The sequence below is a fragment of the Myxine glutinosa genome, chromosome 10 (assembly GCF_964187855.1).
Source record: "Myxine glutinosa chromosome 10, kmMyxGlut1.1, whole genome shotgun sequence".
NCBI lineage: Eukaryota > Metazoa > Chordata > Myxini > Myxiniformes > Myxinidae > Myxine > Myxine glutinosa.
Genome location: NC_136270.1, coordinates 53,703,378 through 53,729,133, shown reverse-complemented (window position 1 = coordinate 53,729,133; position 25,756 = coordinate 53,703,378). Strand labels below are relative to the sequence as shown.

General features: G+C 48.6%; 2 protein-coding genes across 2 annotated transcripts in view; one reads left to right on the top strand and one right to left on the bottom strand.

Annotated features, from left to right (window-relative positions):
- The window catches only part of NARS1 (asparaginyl-tRNA synthetase 1), a 61,901-nt gene extending 47,982 nt beyond the window's left edge, over window positions 1-13,919 (bottom strand). Inside the window, exon 1 of the mRNA XM_068127687.2 lies at window positions 13,698-13,919. Within this exon, the coding sequence (XP_067983788.1) occupies window positions 13,698-13,725 (28 nt within the window). The 5' untranslated portion in view covers window positions 13,726-13,919. The remainder of the gene's footprint in view (window positions 1-13,697) is intronic.
- A 777-nt stretch (window positions 13,920-14,696) lies between these two features.
- Window positions 14,697-20,376, top strand: MKRN2OS (MKRN2 opposite strand). The gene is made up of 5 exons (XM_078785640.1): window positions 14,697-14,780; window positions 16,020-16,267; window positions 19,054-19,103; window positions 19,311-19,473; window positions 19,604-20,376. Exons 1-5 carry the CDS (start codon window positions 14,724-14,726, stop codon window positions 19,848-19,850), a joined length of 765 nt encoding a protein of 254 aa, XP_078641766.1. The 5' UTR covers window positions 14,697-14,723; the 3' UTR covers window positions 19,851-20,376.
- Window positions 20,377-25,756: the final 5,380 nt, after the last annotated feature.

Sequence of the window (25,756 nt, the reverse complement as noted above, 5' to 3'; positions counted from 1 at the left end):
AAATGCCAAGGATATGTGTAATGAGATGGTCTTATGCTTTTGTTTGTGATTTAGAGCATTGGACCACAGGTCCAGCAGCACATCCGGAGTTGAGTAACATGGACGGATGTCGGTCGGTCGGTTGGTCGGTAATCCTCCGGCTGTTTGAAAACAGACAAGACTTGCCATCAGTAGTAATGATCAATTCCATGACTTGGATTAAAACAATTGGGGGTAAACTTACTGTATGCTCTACTCATCTCTGCAATAATCCTTTTTTGTCAGCATTCCTGAAATTCTAATGCGTACAGTAGTACAGTATCGGCGGGAGTCTTTTCATGTACTCTACAATCATCTTTTTCGTTATTAAATGTCTTCAGCCCTCCATATAAATCTTACTTTTACAATTAACCAGCGGCATTTCTGGGATTTTAACGTCATAGTCACAATCCACTTTTGCGTTCTGTGAATAATCCTCCAAGATGCGTAGATTGTCCGTAGATCGTCCGTATATCGTCTCATCTTCAGTTGTCATTCCATTCCTCCCATCCATGGTACACGGAATCTTGTGGTGAGGCAGTTGTCCTGAAACAACTTGCCTTCGCCTCCTGGAAGTTAAATCCAACGGAAGGAAATCTCATTTCCTTTCACAAAGCCCGGAACAAATGTGTGTCCACCCTCAGGAGAGCCAGGAAACAACAACTCTCTGCTCTCAAGACAGAACTCTCAAACATGTCTCCCTCTTCCAAATGCAGATGGCGTCTGGTCAAATGTGTTTCTGGTGTTTGTTCCCACTCCATCCCCTCCCATACCTCAAATGGCTACACAGGCGACACCACACATGACAAAGCCGAATGCCTCAACTCTGTGTTTGCCTCTAAATCTTGTGTCCCAAACGCATCTCTCTCTGTACCCACCTTACCCAGTCGAACCCAACTGCTCCTGGACTCTGTGTCCTTCTCTCCTGACAAGGTGGAGAAGTCTCTGTCAAACCTCGACTCCGATTCTGCAACTGGACCAGACGGCATCAGCCCACGGGTCCTAAAATCCTGATCCGCCGCTCTATCTCACCCTCTCTTTGTTCTCTTCACCCTCTCTTTTGCTCAAGGTCATCTCCCATCTGCTTGGAAATCAGCAAACATTACCGCTTTTTTTTGTGTGCACAAGATTGAGGCTCGTGTAAGAGCTAACATGAATCACGTAAAAACAAACGGTCACATCAAACATAAGATAAAGGGAGCCGGAGACAATATGGAGAGAGAGAGAGGGAAGCAGACAAGTACAACAGCAGAGAACAGGGACATCGGGAGACCTGTGGGAGGGAGAGGACTTTGGGGAAGGGGCATGGGAAGGGGGGGGAGAGGGAGGGTGGGAGAGGTGGAAAACACATGGACACTGCAAGGACTTCAAGGAAAGAAGTCGGTATTTCAAAAAAGTGGATCTGGGGTGAATTAGCTGGGGTAGGAAAGAGCAAGGCTTTGAATGGGGAAGATAAGAGATGGTGATGAACAGCTGTTTTAAAGACCTGGGGGAGGAGTGGGATTGAAGAGAGTGAGGGTGTTTGTTCCAGACGCGTGAGTATAGAGGAATGAAGGAGTGAAGGTGAGCAGAGAGTCTTGATTTTGGCAGTTTCATCATAAGAGGGTTGCAGGCAGATCTTGTGCATCCTGTAGGAATATTTGGGGGACAGAGCCCAGACAGAGCTGGGGGGGCAAGGCCGGAGAGGAGTCGGTAGAAGACAGAAAGACCACCGACCTGCCTGCGGTGAGTGAGTGAAAGGCCCTCGGAGTTAGCTTCATCGCGGGAGATTCCAATGATTCTGAATGCTTTGGTTTCAACAGCGTGAAGCCGAGCTAGGTGCGAGGCAGGAGCACCAGCCCAGAGGGGAGAGCAGTATTCCATAGAGCTGCGGATGAAAGCCTTGTATGTGGTGAGGAGCTCATGTGTGCCAAGGAAGGACTTCGCACGACGGAGGATGCCCAGTCGGCGACTGGCTTTGGAGGCCAGCTTGGAAATGTGGTTTTCCCAAGAACGATCATGGCAGATAGTGAGACCCAAAAGCTTGAGTGACAGAACTTCTTGGAGAGGATTGTTCAGAAAGTGGATGGGAGGGTTCTCCATTAGATCTTTTCGGAGAGACATTGTAAGAGTGTGAGATTTGTCAGGATTGAAAGACATGTTCCACTTGTTTGACAAGTCTGTGATTTTGTCCAGGTCTGCAGAGAGTGAGGAGGCTGCAGACTGCCAATCTGAGGGATGAGGTCTGGAGTGGCAGAGAGTGGAGTCATCAGCAAAGAGATAGAGAGGATTTTCCAGGGAGTCAGAGAGATCGTTGATGAAGGCCAGACAGAAAAAGCACAAGGCCCAGAACACTGCCTTGGTGAACTCCAGCCTGAACAGGAAGGGGAGATGAGAGAAACCCATTCAGGGCCACACGGTGACTACGACCAGAGAGGAAGTCCGCAAGCCAAGCGTGGATATTTCCATGGATACCATAGGAGGAGAGTTTGGTGAGCAGAGCGGGGTGCCAGACCGTATCGAAGGCACGTGATATGTCAAGGGAGACAGCTCTAATTTCCTGTTTGGCATTGATGACCTCCATCCATTGTTGAGACAGCAGAAGCAGCATGTCCAGAGTAGAGTGACCTGCTCTGAAACCAAATTGATGATCAGAGATCAAGCCATTGGAGAAGAGGAAAGATTTGATGTCATAAGCAATGATGGATCCCATGACTTTGCTAATAATTGGGAGCAGGCTGATTGGTCTGTAGTTGCAAGGATCTGTTATTGCACCTTTTTGTGTAAAGCGGTAATGTTGGCTGATTTCCGAGATGATGACAGATGACCTTGAGCAAAAGAGAGGATGAAGAGAACAGAGAGAGGGTGTGAAAGAGCGGCACAGCAGGATTTTAGGACCCATGGGATGAGGATTGACAGAAACTTCTCCAACTTTTCAGGAGAGGACACAGTCCAGGAGTCCAGGAGCAGCTGGGTACGGTGGGTACAGAGAGAAATGGGTTTGGGACACAAGATATTGAGGCAAACACAAATTTGAGGCAAACACAAATTTGATGCATTCAGCTTTTTCATGTGCGCAGTCAGCTGTGTAGCCGTTTGAGGTAAGGGAGGGGATGGAGGGGGAGCAAACACCAGAAACAGATTTGAACAGACGCCACCAGGATTTTGAAGAGGGAGACAGGTTTGAGAGTTCAGTCTGGAGAGTCGAGAGATATTGTTTCCTGGCTCTCCTGAGAGTATACACATTCTTGTTCCAGGCTTTGTGAAAGGAGATGAGATTGCCTTCTGTTGGATTTGCCTTCTCAGAGGCAAAGGCAAGTTGTTTCAGGGCAAATGCCTCACCACAAGTTTCCGTGTACCATGGACGGGAGGAAGGGTATGACAACTGAAGATGAGATGGGATAAAAGGTGCAAAAAGGTGCATAAACAGATCCTTGAAACTGCAGACCAATCAGCCTGCTCCCAATAATCAGCAAGGTCATGCAATCGATCATTGCTTATGACAATCAAATCCTTCCTCTTCTCCAATGGCTTGATCTCGGATCATCATATCATACCCATATCATCATACCATCATACCCATATCCGTGGTCACATTTTGGACCTTGTCTGCTCCACTGGATTAAATTTGCACCATCTCTATGGCTCCGACCTCACCCTCTCTGACCACTTAGCCATCACTCTGACCATCAACATCCCCGCCCCAACACCAAGGCATTATCGCACAATCAACTTCCGTAAGCTAAACGCTCTTTCACCTACCTCATTCTCATCCACCCTCTCTGAAAAAATGTCCACTTCTCCCTTCATTGACCTCCACACCCCTTCCGACCTCACTGACTACTACAACCACACTCTCTCCTCCTGCCTTGACCAGCTTGCGCCTGTAAAAACCAAAACAGTTTCTTTCACCCATTCTGCTCCCTGGTTTACCCCTGAACTCCACCTGATGAAAACTCGTGCTCGCCAACTTGAAAGACTCCGCAATAAAACGGGTCTCACAGTTCACTCCCAAGCCTACAAGGACCACATACAACACTACAAAGATGCCCTCTCCCGCGCCCGCTCTGCCTACTACTCTCAAATTATCCACTCTGGCTCCGGAAACCCAAAAGCACTCTTCTCGACAATAAACAAACTCCTCCGCCCCCTGAACACCACCACCCAGTCATTCACAGTAGACAACTGCATCTCCTTCCTCTCTTTCTTCCAACGCAAAATTGACAACATCTACAACAGCTTGACCACCGCCGCACCCGCTCCCCCTCCAACCACCTGCCCCCCCTTATCCTGCCATCCCCTGTCTCGGTTCTCCCCAATCTCTCCTACTGACCTCTCTGAACTCCTCATAGGAATGAAAACTGCCACCTGCACTCTTGACCCCATCCCCTCCAGCTTTGTCAAAGCCTCCCTCCCTGCTCTCTCTCCACTTATCATTGCAACAATAAACTCCTCCCTGTCTACAGGCATCGTCCCACCTTCCCTCAAAATTGCTGCTGTTACCCCCATTCTAAAAAAACCTGGTCTAAACCCTGACACCCTAAACAACTTCAGACCCATCTCCAACCTACCCTTTCTGTCAAAAGTTTTGGAACGCGCTGTAGCCACTCAACTCAAACATCATCTCTCTGCCAATAACTTGTATGAAACATTCCAATCCGGATTCCGCTCCAACCACAGTACTGAAACTGCTCTCCTCAAAATCACCAACGACCTTCTCCTCTCCTCTGACGCTGGCAACCTCAACATTCTCGTCCTCCTCGACCTCAGCGCTGCCTTTGACACCATCGATCACACTATCCTCCTCACCCGACTTGAATCCACCTTTAACGTCACCGGCACTGCCCTCTCTTGGATTAAATCATACCTCTCTGACAGATGCCAGTTCATCTCCATCAATAACTGCAAATCCCCCACTGCTCCCCTCCCCCAAGGTGTCCCCCAAGGTTCAGTTCTTGGCCCCCTCCTCTTCATCCTTTACCTGTCCCCGCTCGGTCACTTAATCCGCCGTCATGGTCTCCAATTCCACTGCTTCGCCGATGACATCCAGCTTTTCATCTCCACCAAGTCCGTCTCCACCGACACCCACTCTATCCTGACAAACTGCATCACTGAAATAAAATCCTGGCTTCAAATCAACTTCCTCAAGCTTAACTGTGATAAATCTGAAATAATCATCATTGGCCCAAAAACGCTCACAAAATCCACCCATAACTTTGCCCTCAACATCGACGGTATCCCAGTATCCACCTCCCCTCACATCCGGAATCTTGGCGTCATCTTTGACCAAACCCTTTCCTTCGACAAATACACTAAACAGATCACAAAGTCAGCCTTCTTTCACCTGAAAAACATTGCCCGTCTCCGCTCATCCCTCTCCTCCACGGCTGCAGAAACCCTCATCCACGCCTTCATCACCTCCCGTCTGGACTACTGCAATAGCCTCCTCTATGGTTCACCCTCAAAAATCACCAATAAACTCCAATACATTCAGAACTCCGCTGCCCGTCTACTCACTCATTCCCGGACCCGTGACCACATCACCCCCGTCCTTTACAAGCTTCACTGGCTCCCCATCCCCCAGAGAATCCAGTACAAAATCCTCCTCTTGACATACAAAGCCCTCCATAACCTGGCCCCATCCTACCTGGCTGACCTCCTCTCCAGACACACTCCCACCCGCAACCTCCGCTCTGCTGGTACCAACCTCCTGACCCCCTCCATCCGGACCAAATTCAGATCCTGGGGGGACAGGGCCTTCTCCATCGCTGCTCCCACCCTCTGGAACTCACTACCTCACACCATCAGAGACTCCTCCTCACTCACCACATTCAAAACATCACTAAAGACCCACCTGTTCAACGCTGCATTCAACATTCAACCCACAGCATTTAACCCCTGACTATCTCTTCTCCTTCTCCCTCCTTTTGCTTTAAATATTTCCCTATTGATTCTTGTCTTGTCTTTTTGATTCTTGTCTTATATATATGCCGTATATCGCTGCTGTTTGTTTTCTTGATTCTTGTCTTTTTGCAATTGTTGTTTTCATGTACTGTTATGCATTATGTTTTCCACTCTGTCAAAGCGCCTTTGGGCTTCTGGAAAAGCGCTATACAAAATAAATGAATTATTATTATTATTATTATCAATTTGGATTCAGAACAGGTCATTCTACTCTGGACATGCTGCTTCTGCTGTCTCAACAATGGATGGAGGTACTCAATGCCAAACAGGAAATCAGAGCTGTCTCCCTTGACATATCACGTGCCTTCGATATGGTCAGGCACCCAGCCCTGCTCACCAAACTCTCCTCCTATGGTATCCATGGAAATCCCCACGCATGGCTGGCGGACTTCCTCTCTGGTCGTAGAAAATGTGTGGCCCTGAATGGATTTCTCTCATCTACCCTTCCTGTATGCTTAGCGGTTAGGGTGCCGGCTTGGGATCCGAGGATCCTGGGTTCGAATCCCGGTCGATCGCTGAATTAACGCCAGGGGGGTTGACTCAGCCTGTCATCCTTCCGGGGTCGGCAAATTGAGTACCAGCTTGCTGGGATGAATGATCCCGGTGTGCACCCCGGTTTACAATAGGTACACCGTATCCCTGCTCATCGTAAGACGTGACGAAGGGTTGGCGTCAGGAAGGGCATCCGGCCATAAAAACATTGCCTCAAACAGGGAACCATGATTGTCATGGGGCCCGCAAGGCTAACCCCCGCTCTAGCGGGGAAAATGGCATTAAAACGATCATTCATTCATTCACCCTTCCTGTTCAGGCTGGAGTTCCCCAAGGCAGTGTTCTGGGCCCTGTGCTTTTTCTGGTCTTCATCAATGATCTCTCCGACTCTCTGGAAAATCCTCTCTTTCTCTTTGCTGATGACTCCACTCTCTGCCACTTCATTTCTCAAACCTCAGATCAGCAGGTAGCAGCCAGCCTCTTCACTCTCTACAGACCTGGTTAAAAATCACAAACTGGTCAAACAAGTGGATCACGTCCTTCAATCCTGACAAATCTCACACTCTCACTTTGTCTCTCCGAAAAGACCGTCTGGACAACCCTCCCATCTACTTTCTGAACAATCCTCTTGAAGAAGTTCTGTCACTCAAGCTTTTGGGTCTCACTATCTGCCATGATCTTTCCGGAGAAACCCACATTTTCAAGCTGGCCTCCAAAAGCCACTCACCGACTAGGCATCCTCCGTCGTGCGGTCCTTTCTGGGCACTTCTGAGCTCCTCACCACATACAAGGCTTTCATCCGCAGCTCAATGGAATACTGCTCTCCCCACTGGGCTGGTGCTCCTGCCTCATACCTAGCTCGGCTTCACGCTGTTGAAACTAAAGCTTTCAGAATCAATGGAATCTCCCGTGATGAAGCTGATTCTGAGGGCCTTTCTCTCTCCCACCCCAGGCAGGTTGGTGGTCTTTCTGTCTTCTACCGACTCCTCTCCGGCCTTGCTCCCCCTGTTCTGTCTGTGTGCTCTATCCCCCAAATATTCCTTCAGGTCGCACAAGATCTGCCAGCAACCCCCTTATGGTTAAACTGCCAAAATCAAGACTCTCTATTCACCTTCACTCCTTCATTCCTCTTTTCTCCCGCCTCTGGAACAAACTCCCTCACTCTCTTCAATCCCACTCTTCCCTCCAGATCTTTAAAACAGCTGTTTACCACCATCTCTTGTCTTCCCCCATCCAAAACCTTGATATTTTATACCCCCATTGAAACACCCCAAATCCGCCTCTTTAAATCCCCAACTTCTTTCCTGAAATTCCTAGCAGTGTTAATTTGCTTTTTACATTGTACTCCACCCTCCTTCCCTAGCCCTCCCCCTCCACAGATCTACCGAACATCCCTGTTCTCTTTTGTTGTTGTGCTTGTGTACTTCCCTCTCCCTCCCCCCTCTTGTCTCCCGCTCCCTTCATTGTATGTTTTATTTGTCTGTGCATGTTTTCATGTTCAATGTGTTTGCTCTTACACGAGCCTCGATTCTGTATACAAAAAATATGTATAATCATTCACAGTTCTCCCACACCAACACAAATACTCCAGTTTCACCTGTCAAGACTTGCCCATTAGAGCTTCTCGCCACGAGCAAAACAAATCTGGTGAAACATGCAGTCTCAACTTCCTCTAACAGTCGTCGTGGACCAACTTGGGGGCTTCTTCGACTTTCACAACACCCAAAGAACCCAACGATGATACCACCCCCAACACCACCACCACCACCCAACACCATGATGATACCACCCCCACTACCACATCCACCACCTCCATGATGACACCACCACCCCACCAAAACCACCCCACCTCCATGATGATACCACCCACCTCCACGATTCTACAACCACCACCACCTTCATGATTCTACAACCACCACCCACTTTTTGCTTCTTCTTTTTTTTTTTTTTTTTTTCGTCCTTTTTTTTTTGAAAACTGAATCGAGGCTCGTGAAAGAGCTAACATTTACTTCACAAACAAATCAACCAGACAAACAAAATACCCAAAAAGAGGGAGCGGAAGACAAGATGGGGAGAGAAGGGGAAGCACACAAACACAACATCCGAGAGCAGGGAGATGTGTGGAAGGGAGAGGGCCCGGGGAGAGGAGGCATGGGAAGGGGGGGGGGGGGGCGAGGGAGAAGTATAAAACACAAGGACACCAAGGACTTCCTGGACAGAAGTTGGTATTTCAAAAAAGTGGAATTGGGGTGAAATTAGCGGGGGTAGAAAAGATCAAGGTTTTGGATGGGGGAAGATAAGAGATGGTGGTGAACAGCTGTTTTAAAGACTTGGAGGGTGGAGTGGGATTGAAGAGAGTGAGGGAGTTTGTTCCAGAGGCGGGAGAAAAGAGGAATGAAAGAGTGAAGGTGAGCAGAGAGTCTTGATTTTGGCAGTTTAACCATAAGAGGGTTGCAGGCAGATCTTGTGCGACCTGTAGGAATATTTGCGGGACATAGCCCAGAGAGAGCTGGGGGGGGCAAGGCCAGAGAGGAGTCGGTAGAAGACGGAAAGACCACCAACCTGCCTGCGGTGAGTGAGTGAGAGGCCCTTGGAGTTAGCTTCATCGCGGGAGATTCCAATGATTCTGAATGCTTTGGTTTCAACAGCGTGAAGGCGAGCTAGGTGTGAGGCAGGAGCACCAGCCCAGAGGGGAGAGCAGTATTCCATTGAGCTGCGGATGAAAGCCTTGTATGTGGTGAGGAGCTCAGGTGTGCCAAGGAAGGACTTCGCACGACGGAGGATGCCCAGTCGGCGACTGGCTTTGGAGGCCAGATTTGAAATGTGGTTTTCCCAGGAAAGATCATGGCAGATAGTGAGACCCAAAAGCTTGAGTGACAGAACTTCTTGGAGAGGATTATTCAGAAAGTGGATGGGAGGGTTGTCCAGTCGGTCTTTTCGGAGAGACATCGTAAGAGTGTGAGATTTGTCAGGATTGAGACATGTTCCACTTGTTTGCCCAGTCTGTGATATTGTCAAGGTCTGCAGAGAGTGAGGAGGCTGCAGACTGCCGATCTGAGGGATGAAGAATGGAGCGGCAGAGAGTGGAGTCATCAGCAAAGAGATAGAGAGGATTTTCAAGAGAGTCAGAGAGATCATTGATGAAGACCAGAAAAAGCACGGGGCCCAGAACACTGCCTTGGGGAACTCCAGCCTGAACAGGAAGAGGAGATGAGAGAAACCCATTCAGGGCCACACGTTGACGACGACTAGAGAGGAAGTCCGCCAGCCATGCGTGGAGATTTCCATGGATACCAAAGGAGGAGAGTTTGGTGAGCAGAGCGGGGTGCCAGACCGTGTCGAAGGCACGTGATATGTCGAGGGAGACAGCTCTAATTTCCTGTTTGGCATTGAGGACCTCCATCCATTGTTGAGACAGCAGAAGCAGCATGTCCAGAGTAGAGTGACCTGGTCTGAAACCAAATTGATGATCAGAGATCAAGCCATTGGAGAAGAGGAAAGATTTCATATCCGAAGCAATGATGGATTCCATGACTTTGCTGATAATTGGGAGAAGGCTGATTGGTCTGTAGTTGCTAGGATCTGTTTTTGCACCTTTTTTGTGCATAGCAGTGATGTTGGCTGATTTCCAAGCAGATGGAAGATGATCTTGAGCAAAAGAGAGGGTGAAGAGAACAGAGAGAGGGTGAGATAGAGCGGCAGAGCAGGATTTTAGGACCCGTGGGCTGATGCCGTCGGGTCCAGTTGCAGAATCAGAGTCGAGGGTTGACAGAAACTTTTCCACCTTGTCAGGAGGAAAGGACACGGAGTCCAGGAGCAGCAGGGTATGACTGGGTATGGTGGGTACAGAGAGGGATGAGTTTGGGACACAAGATTTAGAGGCAAACACAGAGTTGAGGCATTCAGCTTTTTCACGTGCGGAGTCAGCTGTGTAGCCGTTTGAGGTAAGGGAGGGGATGGAGGGGGAACAAACACCAGAAACGGATTTGACCAGACGCCACCAGGATTTGGAAGAGGGAGACAGATAAGAGAGTTCGGTCTTGAGAACGGAGAGATATTGTTTCCTGGCTCTCCTGAGGGTGGACACACACTTGTTTCGGGCTTTGTGAAAGGAAATGAGATTTCCTTCCGTTGGATTTGCTTTCCAGGAGATGAAGGCAAGTTGTTTCTGGGAAACAGCCTCACCACAAGATTCCGTGTACCATGGACGGGAGGAAGGGTATGACAACTGAAGACGAGATGGGATAAATCTGTGCATGAGAGAGAGCAATTTACTTTGGAAGAATTCCCAGGATGAGTTGATGTCAGAGGCGGTAGAGATGGGAGACCAGTCCAGATGATTGATGGCTGCTTGAAGACCGTGCCAGTTGGCCTGAGTGAAATGCCAGACTCGTCGACGCTGAGCAGGCTCCCTGAGGATGGTCAGAGAGATGTCCACTTTAACAAGGACATGATCAGATGAGCCGATTGGAGCAGAAGAAGAGCAGCAGACATTTTCAGGGAAGTTAGTCATAACCAAGTCCAGAAGAGAAGATGTTCCGTTGACTGAGATCCGGGTCGGGAAATTGACAGATTGTGTCAGTCCCAGTGAGTCGCAGAAGTCCTTTGCTGAGGAGCCATGGCTAGTGAGAGAGGTACCCACACCCAGCCAACTGGCATGATGACAGTTGAAATCACCACATATGAGGAAGAGAGAGTTGGGATGAGTAGATAGAAGTTGGTCCATATTATCAGACAGCGAGATGTAGATGGAGTCATCACTGTTTGGTGGACGGTACAACACACATATGAACAAGAGGTGGGAGCGAAGGGGAAGCCGTAGCCAGAGGTATTCCTGGGGGTGAGGTGGAGAGAGTGCAGTGCAGGGCGAGTGAGGAAGAGAGTTTTTGAGAAAGATAGCAACCCCACCTCCAGGACGAGGCTCAGGTCTATCATACCGGAGGAGGGAGTAGCCCGGGAGAGATACTAAGGAATCAGAGACATCATAAAGGAGGAAAGTTTCTGTTAAGCAGATCACGTCTGGTTTGACAGAAGCAACCTGTATGGAGAGATCAGTTAAGTTTGAACGAAGGCCCCGGATGTTTGAGGTCCATACCGTTAATGAAGAGGAAGGGGGAGCATCAGATACAGAACAGGGGGGAGGAGGGGTAGGGTAAGATGTGGAAGAGGTGGAAGAGGTAGGGAGAGCTGTTGAAGGTGTGTCAGAGATTTCAGAATAGCTCGGAGAAAGGGAAGGATGGGGCGGTCAAAAGGTTTGATGGTGATTGGGTGAGGCACAATGAGGTGTTATTTGAGGAGGGGGAAGAGCGAGGTAGAAGGTTGGGGGAGCTGGAGGTGAGAGTTGGAAGGGGGAAGAAGCGGGGAGGACGCTTTGAGGAGGGGGAGTGAGAGGAGGGAAATTGAGAAGCAATGAGGGTGGGGAGATTTGAAGGGGAGGGGTGATGGGGGAGTTTGGGAGGGAAGGGACAAGGGGAGGGATTTGAAAGGGATGGGATATGGGGGAGATTTGGAGGGGAGGGGTGAGGGAGGAGTCTAGGAGGGGAGGGGCAAGGGGGTGTCTTGGCGGGGAGGGGTTGAGGGGTAGTTTAGGAGGGAGGGGACAAGGGGGGAGATTTGAAAGGGATGGGTGATGGGGAAGATTTGGAGGGGAGGGGTGATGGGGAAGACTTGGAGGGGAGGAGTTATGGGGAAGATTTGGAGGGGAGTGGTGAGATTGGATTTTAGAAAGTGTACGATTTATGGGAAACGAACATTTATTGCAAAGAGTTTCTTGTGACCTTCGTGTTAAAAATACGTTTAAGGACGCTGGATGGAGGATGGAGTGCAGGAGAGTTTAGGGAATGTAGAAAAAAGGCACTATAGGAGATGGATATTTTTTGGGGGATGAATTGATTTGGTGAGCAAGTCGAAAGCAGCCTTTTAAAGAAGAAGAAGAAAAAGGTGTTATAAAATATGACGGAATACATAACTTGATGGGAAGTAAAGTTTTTTTATAAAGATAGCAACCCCACCTCCAGGACGAGGCTCAGGTCTATCATACCGGAGGAGGGAGTAACCTGGGAAAGATACCAAGGAATCAGAGACATCATGAAGGAGGAAAGTTTCTGTTAAGCAGATCACGTCTGGTTTGTCAGAAGCAACCTGTATGGAGAGATCAGTTAAATTTGAGCGAAGGCCCCGGATGTTTGAGGTCCATACTGTTAAGGAAGAGGAACGGGGACCTCCATGATTCTACAACCACCACCCACCTACATGATGATACCACCACCCCACCTCCATGATGATACCCCCACCCTTCCTCCATGATGATACCACCACCCCACCTCCATGATGATACCACCACCCCACCTCCATGATGATACCAACACCCCACCTCCATGATGATACCAACACCCCACGTCCATGATGATACCACCACCCCACCAAAACCACCCCACCTCCATGATGATACCAACACCCCACCTCCATGATGATACCACCACCCTTCCTCCATGATGATACCACCACCCCACCGCCATGATGATACCACCGGCACCACCCCACCTCCATGATGATACCAACACCCCACCTCCATGATGATACCAACACCCCACCTCCATGATGATACCACCACCCCACCAAAACCACCCCACCTCCATGATGATACCACCACCCCACCTCCATGATGATACCAACACCCCACCTCCATGATGATACCAACACCCCACCTCCATGATGATACCACCACCCCACCAAAACCACCCCACCTCCATGATGATACCACCACCCCACCTCCATGATGATACCAACACCCCACCTCCATGATGATACCAACACCCCACCTCCATGATGATACCAACACCCCACCTCCATGATGATACCACCACCCCACCAAAACCACCCCACCTCCATTATGATACCACCACCCTTCCTCCATGATGATTCCACCACGATGATACCACCACCCCACCTCCATGATGATACCACCACGATGATACCAGCACCCCACCTCCATGATGATACCACCACCCCACCGCCATGATGATACCACCACCCCACCTCCATGATGATACCAACACCCCACCTCCATGATAACACCACCACCCTCCCTCTCTCTCTCCCTACCCCACCTCCACGATGCACAACCTCCGTCCCGTCCCCCCCCTACCTCCCACACCCTCCCCCACACCCTCCCCACCCATCAAGATGAATCCACAACCCCACTCGTCATAATAAGGATTTATCAATAAATCTCAAAAACGTACCATGTGTCAAAACTGTATCTTCGGCCATTTCTCCAACAACACAGTGAATCAAACTACGAGTGAATCGAAATACAAAATAGTTTTCTGGATCAAAACTAAACCTCAACTCCCTCAAACGCCTTCAGTGTACAAGTTGCATCAGCGACGGAGGACCAGGTTTCCTTCCCTTCAGGGTTTTTTTGGTCATTCACAAATCATTCAGTCATTCGATCCTTTATTCCTGTATTCATTCATCCATCCATCCTACTTCATTCATGCATTCATCAAATTTTGCCTGCTTTCCGATATTTTTTATTTAATTGTTGAAATAATACGTGTATTTTTAGATTTGAAAAGTCTTTTTTCACGCTGCAAACATTTATGATGCTCATTAAGTGATCGGTACCACAGCATCGCTTAAATTCACGGTGATACACCTCAAGGAGGACTCGCGGAGAGCGAAACACAGACAGACAAAAAACGTAATTACTGTATATTGGTCTAGTCGAGGTAGTAAAGTCTATCCCGAAAATTAGAACACACGCGCGCGGATCCAAAAACATTTCCTTCAGGAATACAGTTTCGGCCTTTTCACTTTAATCAAATGCAAAAAAAACAATAGCCGAGTGAGATTTAATCGGCACTGTATATCGTTTTCCTTTTTAATTTGAAGGTAAATAAACGCTTTAGCTGTCGCTACTACCTGACAATGAAATTATGAATGCAGTAAAGAACGTGGAACAACACATCGTGCACGAATTACGTCATATCATTCGAAACGTGACAGCTTGAGGCGTGGCCAAGTCAGAGGGGCGGGGCAAATATTTGTGGTCCGTCACATTGACCGGAAACTGCAAAGTGGGGATTTACTGCTGGTGAGTGAAGCAGTAATTTATATCGAAAAACCTATAACGTGCGATGACACTGTACTCTGTAGTTAAAGCAAAACATTTAAATCGCGCCACAACATTAATGCACAAAGTACGCGTGATGTCACCACGCAAATGCGTGTCTGGCTTACGTTCCCAATGCGGAAGTCCAACCTCCATGGACGGCACAGATTCGAAAGGTGTAAATATTCGAGTTTTGAACACCTTCCTGCAGGTTAATGAAACGAATATACGCTTCGCTTCATAAATCCCTGATTTATTTACAATAATCTTTGAATTGCGTTATCTTTTCCCTCTCCTTTTTACTCCGGCGTCGTCGATTTAATATGTACGCACTGGACAGCTAAATTGAGACAATTCGAGTAATAGTTGCTAAAAATGGAACAAACTACACTTTAGTAATAATAATTGTTATCACACAAACGCATAATTAATCAGGTGCTGTTTAAAAAATCAGACAAATTAAGGTCACGTGGGGTTGATTGTGATGAAATAATAAAATCTCAAGATTTTTATGTACAACACTGATCTCAGGCTCACGGAGATTGGAGGAGTATGTACACAACTCACATGCAGGACAAAGACATTGGTACACATGAATGTGTACTTTTACATGTACTAGGGCATTGCCCGTACTATATCTATATCTAAAATTATATCCCCCCCCTCTATTTACATGAAATGGTTTGGTCCAAAGCGAACGGCTTGTGAGTACAGTGACAATCCCCCCCCTCTATTTACATGAAATGGTTTGGTCCAAAGCGAACGGCTTCCGGAGTTTGGTAAAGAAATCGCCATCGCGTTTACATGCAATGGTTTGGTCCAAAGCGAACGGCTTCCGGAGTTTGGTAAAGAAATCGCCATCGCGTGCACAAACGCGCAGGAAAGCGAATGAATCGCAAATTCGTTTTTATTAGTGTTTAAACATAGTTTAACGCCAACATAGTTTGCAAACGTGAAATAAATGAATACGCTCTCAAATGTGCCATCCGAGGCAGAGTGTGTCCGCCACGTTCGGCACACGCGATCGTTCGCTGCTCTCTGATTGGTTGAATCGTTTTTTGGACATAGCTCGGTAAGTAATTGTCCGATTAATATGAAACCTTGAAAAGGCACATCCTCGGGTCCCCAGCAATATACCTGGCAAGTTAAAAGTATATCGGACCCGTGGTTGTCGAGAAACAGCGGTCACAGACAAACAAACGTACAGACAGAGATTACTGGAATTATAGATAGATTACGAGGTGTGGCAAAGTCACGTGGTATATCGGAGGATGGACGAGGGTTCAGGTGGGAATGATAACAGGGCACAGTTTCTTTGGGATTTGTTCACGAATTCCACGCTAAACCCCCCACCGACCAAGTTGTTTTCTTCCTAATTCCTGATTTCTTTTTTTTGTAGATCTCCGAATCTCATTTGTAATAATTAATGATGTGTAATGTGTGCCCACAGCTTTGCCAGTCTAGCAATGCCAGTCCAGCCATCCGACGTGCCATGACTGCCCCAACACTACTCCTCTTCACTCACTGTGGCGTCCGCGCTGTGGTCGTCGATCTCCCAACCTGTTGCCCTACCTGCGGTGCACCACTGGCCCTGAACCCTCTGCCAGAGCCCCCAATAGCTCTGCCAACCCCTATTGTTTCCGGGCATCGCCATCCTTTTGCCTTTGTGCTGCAGCCCACTCGTGGTGGCTTTTTAAGGTGCATGAACCTTGCTACTCATTCGTTCCGATGTATCATGTGCTTTTCCTTCTGATGAGCATACATATCACACTGACAAGTTGTATAACATTGAACCATAACATAACCATATACCATAACCATAACATTGTGCATAACATCCCATCCACAACCACCAGTGGCGTCCTGTACCGGCCTGATATGGCGGCCCACACCATCACACTTGGGCCACCCAACCTGTTGGCTTGACGCACGCAACAATCGGCATATCGCTCGCCAGTTCTTCTCCAGACACGCTCACGCCCATCAGGACTGTCCACACAGAACCTTGACTCATCGCTGAAAGCGACCTCGTTCCACTGCGCCAAGGTCCACCGCTGATGCTGCTGGCACCATCTCTGCCGGTTGCGGCGATGGGCAGCCGTCATCACGGGGCCTCTGTATGGTCTTCTGGCAGTCAGACCATAGTCATGCAGTCGTCTTCGTGCAGTATCATTGGAGATCCGTGGGTTTGCCAGATTGGCCAGATTTGAAATGTGGTTTTCCCAGGAAAGATCATGGCAGATAGTGAGACCCAAAAGCTTGAGTGACAGAACTTCTTGGAGAGGATTATTCAGAAAGTGGATGGGAGGGTTGTCCAGTCGGTCTTTTCGGAGAGACATCGTAAGAGTGTGAGATTTGTCAGGATTGAAAGACATGTTCCACTTCTTTTGCCCAGTCTGTGATTTTGTCCAGGTCTGCAGAGAATGAGGAGGCTGCAGACTGCCGATCTGAGGGATGAAGAATGGAGCGACAGAGTATAGAGTCATCAGCAAAGAGATAGAGAGGATTTTCAAGAGAGTCAGAGAGATCATTGATGAAGACCAGAAAAAGCACAGGGCCCAGAACACTGCCTTGGGGAACTCCAGCCTGAACAGGAAGAGGAGATGAGAGAAAACCATTCAGGGCCACACGTTGACTACGACTAGAGAGGAAGTCCGCCAGCTATGCGTGGAGATTTCCATGGATACCAAAAGAGGAGAGTTTGGTGAGATATACAGTATATACATATTTATAAACATATGTGTGTAACTATATATATATATATATATATATATATATATATATTTATAAACATACGTGTGTTACTCTATATATATATACTGTATATATATTTATAAACATACGTGTGTAACTATATATATTGTTGCGGTTTTGAGAACCCACACTTGTAAGTAAATATAACATCATTAAAGGTTAAAGGTAGCACCCCATAGGTAGGCCACGAGCAACACGTAGGTCACCATAGGATGTCAGTTATTTCATAATACGTGTTTAGATAAGGCCATTTCTAGTGGTTGCATCTGCGTTGCGTCAAACAAATAAGAGTAGGTCCCCATCCGTTCATTTTGGCAGCCTCCCTTCCAAGCGACGCTTTTAAGCGCTCCCCAGTCTGTGCCCCATGGCCCACCCAATTGGTTACGCGCCTTTGCCAGCAGCGTTCGCAACCTCGCTGGGCTTCCGCCCAAACCAGCCCAGAAACCCACGAGGTAAGGCCCGAAAAGGGGACGGAGTGCCAGGATGGAGGTGCGGCCACCTCAACCAGCCATCAGGGCGGGGCCGGTAAGCCATAACCAGCCAACCAGGGCTGGAGTGAGATCGCCTGATAGGCGTGGTTTTGGACTTCCAGAGCGTTCGCTGGCTTGGCTTATAAAAGCGTGAACACAAAGCCCTCGAAAGGACTGGAACAATTTGCGCTTTGCATAAGGACTTGGAAGGACTCGCTGGTGCTGATTGCAAAGGACTCGTGAGGAAGGTGCAGTGTGATAAGAACTTACGGAGCAGCGCTCATTGCGAAAGGACTGAAGCCAAGATTGGAATTGAAAGGTCTGGAAGGAATTGCGCTTCACGAGAGGGCTGACTGGGCGAGCGCGCGGCACGCATTACTGAGAATTGCAGCATGCAGGACATAGGGAAGGGGACACTTGGAGCGAGTAAGACCGGTAGCGTGAGTACAAAAGCGCCGGTACACAAATTACGTACGCCGATAGCCCAAGCTTACCTTTCCCCGTCACGATAATTGTCCGCTCGCGCTACGCTACACGGAGAGCTGCCTGCCGGTTTTCATCGCCTGGTACGGGTCGAGGACCGGAGCCTGGACACCATCGCCGGACCTTCCACTCTACCATCTACATCCCCGCGTGAATCTGAAGTCTGAGACCGAATCTGAGAGTGAGCGGGCCCGAGTCCAGGGAATACGTTAAGACTGTAGTTAAGACTGCCTTGTGTACTTTTCCTTCGTCTTTCTTTCTTGTACATTCTTTCGTTTCCTCTTCTTCTTTGTACATTTGTAATAAATTGCCCTGTTCTTTCTGGTTTCTCCTCAATCCGATCGTCCTAGTCTTTTCTCCATTGGGTAAACGTGGCATGATCGGAACCGCTATAATCGGGTTAGCCATTGTTAACAGCTCGGATCGTGGATCGCTATCCGCTCGGCGTTTCCACCTGATATCCATGATTTGAGCGGGAGTTATTCCCTTGCTTTACGGTCGGTGGTAGTACTTAGGTAATAGGACTAAAACTCGACCAACAACCCTATTTACCATCGACCGGAAGGAACGTTATAACCCCAGGGTCGCGTTGGCCAGATAAAAGACAAGGGGATTAACCCCCTCTTGATAAGGGGAGAGCCGACGTTTCTGAGATCCGCAACAATATATATATATATATTTGTAAACATACTGTGTAACTATATATATATATATATATACAGGAAAACATATTTCTAAACATACGTGTGTAACTCTACTTGTTCCTCTTTATTGCAGTGGATATAAAACAGATGACGACTTGCACGTGGGTATCACTTCATCCCATGGTAAATAACCTGTAAGCTCGTTTATTATATGTTCATGGATGTATTTATGATGTGCTTTGAATGTTTTTTGTTGTCATTTGTTGCAATGATCGAGGCTCATGGAAGAGCTGCAATTTAAAAAACAATGTAAAAGAACAAAAGGAACCCCAAAAGATGAGTTATTGAATACATTTTAAGTTGCTGCCATTCCTATTGGGCACTGTGCAGGTGAAGTGTTCAGTTTTGGCCCAGGTGGGGTCAGTAGGGATTGCGATGGCTGGAGGCAGTGCTTGGTCGTGCCGCTGCTCGGAGCCAGTGCCCTCGCAGTTCGGCATGCCTGGGACACCTGGATGGACAGGTTTTCCGAGCTTCCTACCTGGCAAGCTCTCCGGTAGCAGATAATAAGAATCATATTTATTAACAAATGACGCCCTTTTATCTCATCAAATTTGCTCACACGTGGTCTCATCGTGTTTCATTTTGAGCTTTGCTGCTGAAATTCTACCTGTATTTTTGTGCAGCTACCATGAGGATGATCACAACTGCCTGGACTTTGCCTTGGATTTTTGGAACAGTGTTCTTGCACGGGAACAGCATCCTCCACTCTCCAAACTGGACTTTACAGCGCTGTCTGTGCTGCCCGTCGTGCGCCGGGCCTCTCGCTACCTCTTCCTGCTTGAAGCTGCAACGCATCGTGGATGTCACCTTGTAAATCCAGCCTATGCGGCATGCAGCACCGACTCTCTGGCTTCCATGATGCTTTCATGATGTTTGGGTTCTCTCGGGAAAACAAAACAGAGCAGAGGTAATTGAAAAGAGAGACAAAATACAGGCAGATTAAAAAGACACTACAGGTGTAGCGAACACAGTCAAAGGGGTTTTGAAGTTGAACAAAAGCACAGTTTGTGCTGCTGCACTGATTCCACCCCCTCCCGAACACCCAACTCAAACCGCCCCCCCCCCCCCAACCCCCACTGAACACCCAAGCCATTATCTCCCTCCCCCGCCCTTCTCAACACCCAATTCATTATGATCCCCCCCCCCTCTACACACCCGACTCATTATGTCCCTCCCCCCCTCTCTGAACACCCAACCCATTATCTCCCCCCTCCTCTGAACACCCAACTCATTATGCCCCCTCCCGCTCTGAACACCCAACTCATTATGCCCCCCCCATATGAACACCCAACTCATTATGCCCCCCCCTCTGAACACCCAATTCATTATGCCCCCCCATCTGAACACCCAACTCATTATGCCCCCCCTATGAACACCCAACTCATTATGCCCCCCCCCCCCCGATGAATACCCAACTCATTATGCCCCCCTCTGAACACCCAATTCATTATGCCTCCCCCCCCCCCTTTCTCTGCACACCCAACTCATTATGCACCCCCCTCCCCTTTGAACTCCCAACCCATTATCTCCCCCCCCCCTCTGAACACCCAATTCATTATGCCCCCCCGTCTGAACACCCAATTCATTATGACCCCCCCCCTCTGAACACCCAACTCATTATGTCCCCCCCCATCTGAACACCCAACTCATTATGCCCCCCCTATGAACACCCAATTCATTATGCCCCCCCCCATCTGAACACCCAATTCATTATGCCCCCCCCCCCTCTGAACACCCAACTCATTATGCCCCCTCCCGCTCTGAACACCCAACTCATTATGCCCCCACCCCCATGAACACCCAACTCATTATGTCCCCCCCTTCTGAACACCCAATTCATCATGCCCTCCCCCCCCCCATCTGAACACCCAACTCATTATGCCCCCCCTATGAACACACAACTCATTATGCCCCCCCCCCCCGATGAATACCCAACTCATTATGCCCCCCTCTGAACACCCAATTCATTATGCCACCCCCCCTTTCTCTGCACCCCGACTCATTATGCACCCCCCTCCCCTTTGAACTCCCAACCAATTATCTCCCTCCCCGCTGAACACCCAACTCATTATGCCCCTCCCCCCATATTCATATTATTTATGAATATAGAGGGAATGGCATAATATACATATTAATATTGATATCCATATTATTTATTTATTAATGCACTCTTAAAATAAAGTTTTCATTCGTAGATACACCATGGTGACCGGTTTTCATTCGTAGATACACCATGGTGACCGGTTTTCATTCGTAGATACACCATGGTGACCGGTTTTCATTCGTAGATACACCATGGTGACCGGTTTTCATTCGTAGATCCACCATGGTGACCGGTTTTCATTCGTAGATACACCATGGTGACCGGTTTTCATTCATAGTGTTACGGACACGACTTATTAAGATGTTATGCTGGGCCGAGCGGAATGGCCGCCGTGTTCGCACAAGTTACCCGATTACACTCGAACATTGACTAAGTCACGCTATGCTAAATCAATGAAGGAAAGGACACAACGGCTGGATTAAATGACACGACACCAGGGGTACGGTTCTCAAGACCTCCGGAGGAGGTTATAATATTGCGGAAGGTTAGATTACAAAGACAAGAGAGACAGCATAGAAAGGTGGGCACTTAAACACGGTCTTATCTTAGCCCCGACAGACGACAGATAAACGGGACAAGACTGACTCACACGGGGGTTGATGGCAAGGAAAGGCAGGTAGTCGGTGGACAGCACAAGGTGCACTCTTGGCTCAGGGACAGGATCCACACGGTCCGAAAGATGCAGGGAGGTCTCTCAGCGCTCGGAAGGTGACGTTCTTTCTCCAAGCTCGGGGCGCATCTCACGTCACGTCCGGTAAGTGGCTGCGTATATCCGGCGGGGAGTGACACGCCCTCGGCTCGTTAGCTCCGCCCCAGATGGAATCGGCCCGTTGCTTCTTATTGGGTGCGGGGGTTACCGGGCTCCGCCCTTGACGAGGAGCTGACAGCCAGCCCCTTCGTGGTAACCCCGTGGGCGCACATGGCAATGGCGGCTAACCAAGCCGGTGTGAGGACGCACACTCCCCGCACCGCGGCCGCGCCGCCCCCGCTGTGGTTGTAGTTGTTGTTGTTTCATGGGGAAGATGGGAGGAGGTATGGGGAGGTCCTAAACTCACTACTGGTGCCATACAATCACATTCTGGTGCAACGAAGAGTCAGAATTAATGGAAACGAGTCCTTAACTGACATAGACTAAGAATAACTAGCAAGATGTCCGAAAGTTGTCTCCGTGAGATGCGGTGGACCTGGGCACGACATTTAATGGGGGAAAAAGGGGAAGGTCGGTTCTACAGAGTGTTATTTACAGGCAATGGGACTAGGGAATGGGGGATTGGGGATAGTTGGGGGGTATTGGGGAAATAGGGGAATATTTACAAGCGGATATGGAGGCCAAATCCCATATCCGCAACATTGCACCCTTCTCTACCCTCGGGGCGTCCCGACCCGATAAATTTTTACCTATTTTAGTGTGGCACTCAGATGTAGTTCCCTCTACTATTAACTCTACCCTGAGTGCGACAGTTTTACAGATATTCACAAATGAGTAAATATGTCCCCCTGCGACGTTGCACCCTACTCCTCACAGAAACACACCCACAGGATAACCGAATCGCGGAAAGAATTCGCAAACTAAACATACAGCCGGTAGGGAGCATTATTTACACAAGACTACGCTGATATTTACACTACGATCCAGGACCTGTTTTTGGAGGAACACATGCAGATGTTATGCATAGAGAGAGCACGCATGCCAGCATCGATACACCAACCCACGAGTGCTCTGTGGCCTTACGGCCTTTAATAATGTGCAGAGCACCCCTTCCAAGCACCAAAAGCACCACCCCATCACACAGTCAGCACCATCCGGTGCACCAATAAAATGTTTAATGATCATGGTGTGGTGTCGCAGCCGGCCGATGTTCTGCCGCTGGTCTTGCCTTCGTGTGGTGCACTTGGCCTTCGTACTTCTTTCAAAAATAAAGAAAGGCGCCAACCGCGTCCATTTCTTTATTGTGGCCGTCAGGGGGCCAACTATAAGTGGTTCACCTGTATGGCATAGGTGCCATGTTGACCCATAGGTCCATCCACGGGTGGTGCTTGGCCGCAAAAGAACTGCGGTCCATTGTGGGTGGCCACCAAAATTGCGGTCCATATGGTGTATCGATCCAGGCAGCAAGCAGCGAAAGTGCAGGCCCACAACTGCGGAGCCAGCACCTCTCTCTCCTCTCTCTCTGCCCCAAAGCCAGATCCTCGGAGGTGGGAGACAAAAGAAGCAGACAAGTGAGTAAGGTGGTAAGGGCGCAAAAGTGCACGCAATGTAAGGTAATGCACACTGGGGGCACATGGGAACCAGGTGAGACAGGTACGTTCCTACCGTACACCCCCCCCCCCCCCCCCCACCAGGTAACCTACATGGCACCTCCCTTACCCCTTACTGTATCCACAAAACACAACACTACTCATAAACATCTACTTTACAAATCAACAAACGTCCCTACTGTCTTCCCCGTTCCTCCCATAAACCAAATTCGTCTTCTCTCCCTCCTAACCAATCAAATTTGCCATTTTCAACTCAACATCATAATTTGCCATCTCCAACTCAACATCATAATTTGCTATCACCAATTCATCATCAGTCCCTCCTAGGGAGGGAGAGATGGAATCACCCCAATGTCTCATCCACGTCGTGATGCGTCTCACAAATCCACACAGCAATTCTCCTTCCTGCAACACAAACAAAGAAAACACAGGTGTGGAGTCATCATCACCACAGGTAAGTGGCTGCGTATGGTGCGACAGGTTCATCAATCCTAACTATTTCCTAAATGACTTTAACAACTTTACATTACCCAGGGTCTTTCCCTGCCAATCCATTGGCCAACTTACACTATGGGTTTTAAAAACCAATTCCCATTGACCAACTTGTGGTGCTTTTCAATTTGGGGTCTCACTCCCCCGATTCATCTCCCGGTGCCCTCGCACAATTTCTGGGCTGTGGCGTGTACCTCTCCCAGCGGGTCTACCCACCTGCACACCTCCACCACTGCAGTTGCCTCCGAGCTTACCTGCTCCGTACCCTAACCTAACTAACTGGGGAAGGCCCTCTGGCGCTCTCCCCACTCGGTGCCCTCTCTGGCACTGGGCTACCCGGGTCCGTCCCCCGGATCCTCGGGCCCCATCCACAACTCTACCGGCTCCCAGAGCCCACCTGCGGCCTCACCTGGCCGACATCCTCACAGTGGTGGAGTGCCCAAACCAACTACACACACTAACAGGCTACACGCCCAGCCATTTCCACAACACTAATGCACCCATCCACAATACCATTCTGCAACCGCACCACAAATGCCAATATCCAACCACAATTTACCTATACCCTCTACCTAACACTTACACTACCCGCCCCGGGTACTCGTGAAAGGGGTCCACTCTTCCCCCATCCACACCTTCGCACCATGCACACCACTCCGTACCACTCACTCCACGTATTCCACACACCTGTGCTCTCACACCTGGTGCCACCTGCACCCTTCTCTCCCCAAGCGCATTCGCGCTGATCCACACACTCACTACTCATACACTGCTCCACACACCTGTCCAGTTCTCACACAGCATCATCTCATCTAACTACCCCCCTCTGAAACTCGCGCTTCCCAGTCGTCCCTTTAAACTATTGCGCTCCCACGTCATTATCATCCATACTAATCTACCTGCGTCCCCACTACAGGTATCAGTCACTAACTAAACTTAACGTTACCTACTGTCATCTTCGCTAGATCCCTATCAATATAACCTAACCCACCCGGGCTAGTTTTCACTGCCATACACCCCATAAGCTATTGCTCCTTTGCCCCCCATGGGAAGGGCGGCAGGGATGTGTCAGGGATTAAATATTCATATTGACAATATTGCTAGAATATATATCAATGTAATCTGTTTAAAGTGGAATTATGTTTTACTTTACGAATGAGCAAAAGAGCATAGAACTAGCATTAACATGTGGTCAGGAGAGTTAATTTCAGACAAGAATGTGTAACGCTCTTGGACCGCCACCTGTCGATCATTAATAGCCTCTGTTCAGGGCACTGCGCACACGCTGCAAATTCTTCTTCCAACAGGTCAGAGTATTTGACCTCTTGAACAGAAATAAGTATTTGCTGGCCAAGAAAGCCATATAAGGTTTTTTGGATAAGGAACACCCTGCATGCTCTGCAACATCAAAGGAGTTTGGGGCTTTAAAACCAGGAGAAAGTTGCGAGGAGATAGAGAAGAGAGTGGACTGGGACAGTGAACTGAAGAGGAGTGAAAACTGAAGACCAGTTGAAACTGATCAACCAACTGGAGATTGTCAACAACTGAACGAGCTTCAGAAGACCTACTGAACGAGCTTCAGAAGACCTACTGAACGAGCTTCAAAAGACCGACCAAACGAGCTTCAACAAACTCTGGAACAAAGACTCATTAAAGATCTCGGCTTAGTATACAACAAATTCTCAAAAGTGAATAAAACATTGATTTTGCTAAAACGAGTTTCTGAAGTTTCTGAAGTAGAACAGTAGTTAAAATTATTATTCTACAGATGCCAGCCTTACCCACCGGGCCCATCGCTCACTACCAATTTTGCACATCAAATTTCAACAAATTAAAAATTTGCCAATCACTACCCATCATCTGCCAATCACTACTGCCAATCCCTTGCCAATCATCAAATTTTGTTTTTCTCTAATTTTGG

What these genes read in the sequence shown, in the direction of transcription:
- MKRN2OS (XM_078785640.1), top strand. Translation starts at nt 14,724, where the DNA reads ATGGACGGCACAGATTCGAAAGGTGTAAATATTCGAGTTTTGAACACC. An exon ending in TTTTGAACACCTTCCTGCAG is followed by an intron (nt 14,781 to 16,019) that starts GTTAATGAAACG and finishes GTGTGCCCACAG; the next exon opens with CTTTGCCAGTCTAGCAATGC. An exon ending in ACTCGTGGTGGCTTTTTAAG is followed by an intron (nt 16,268 to 19,053) that starts GTGCATGAACCT and finishes TCTTTATTGCAG; the next exon opens with TGGATATAAAACAGATGACG.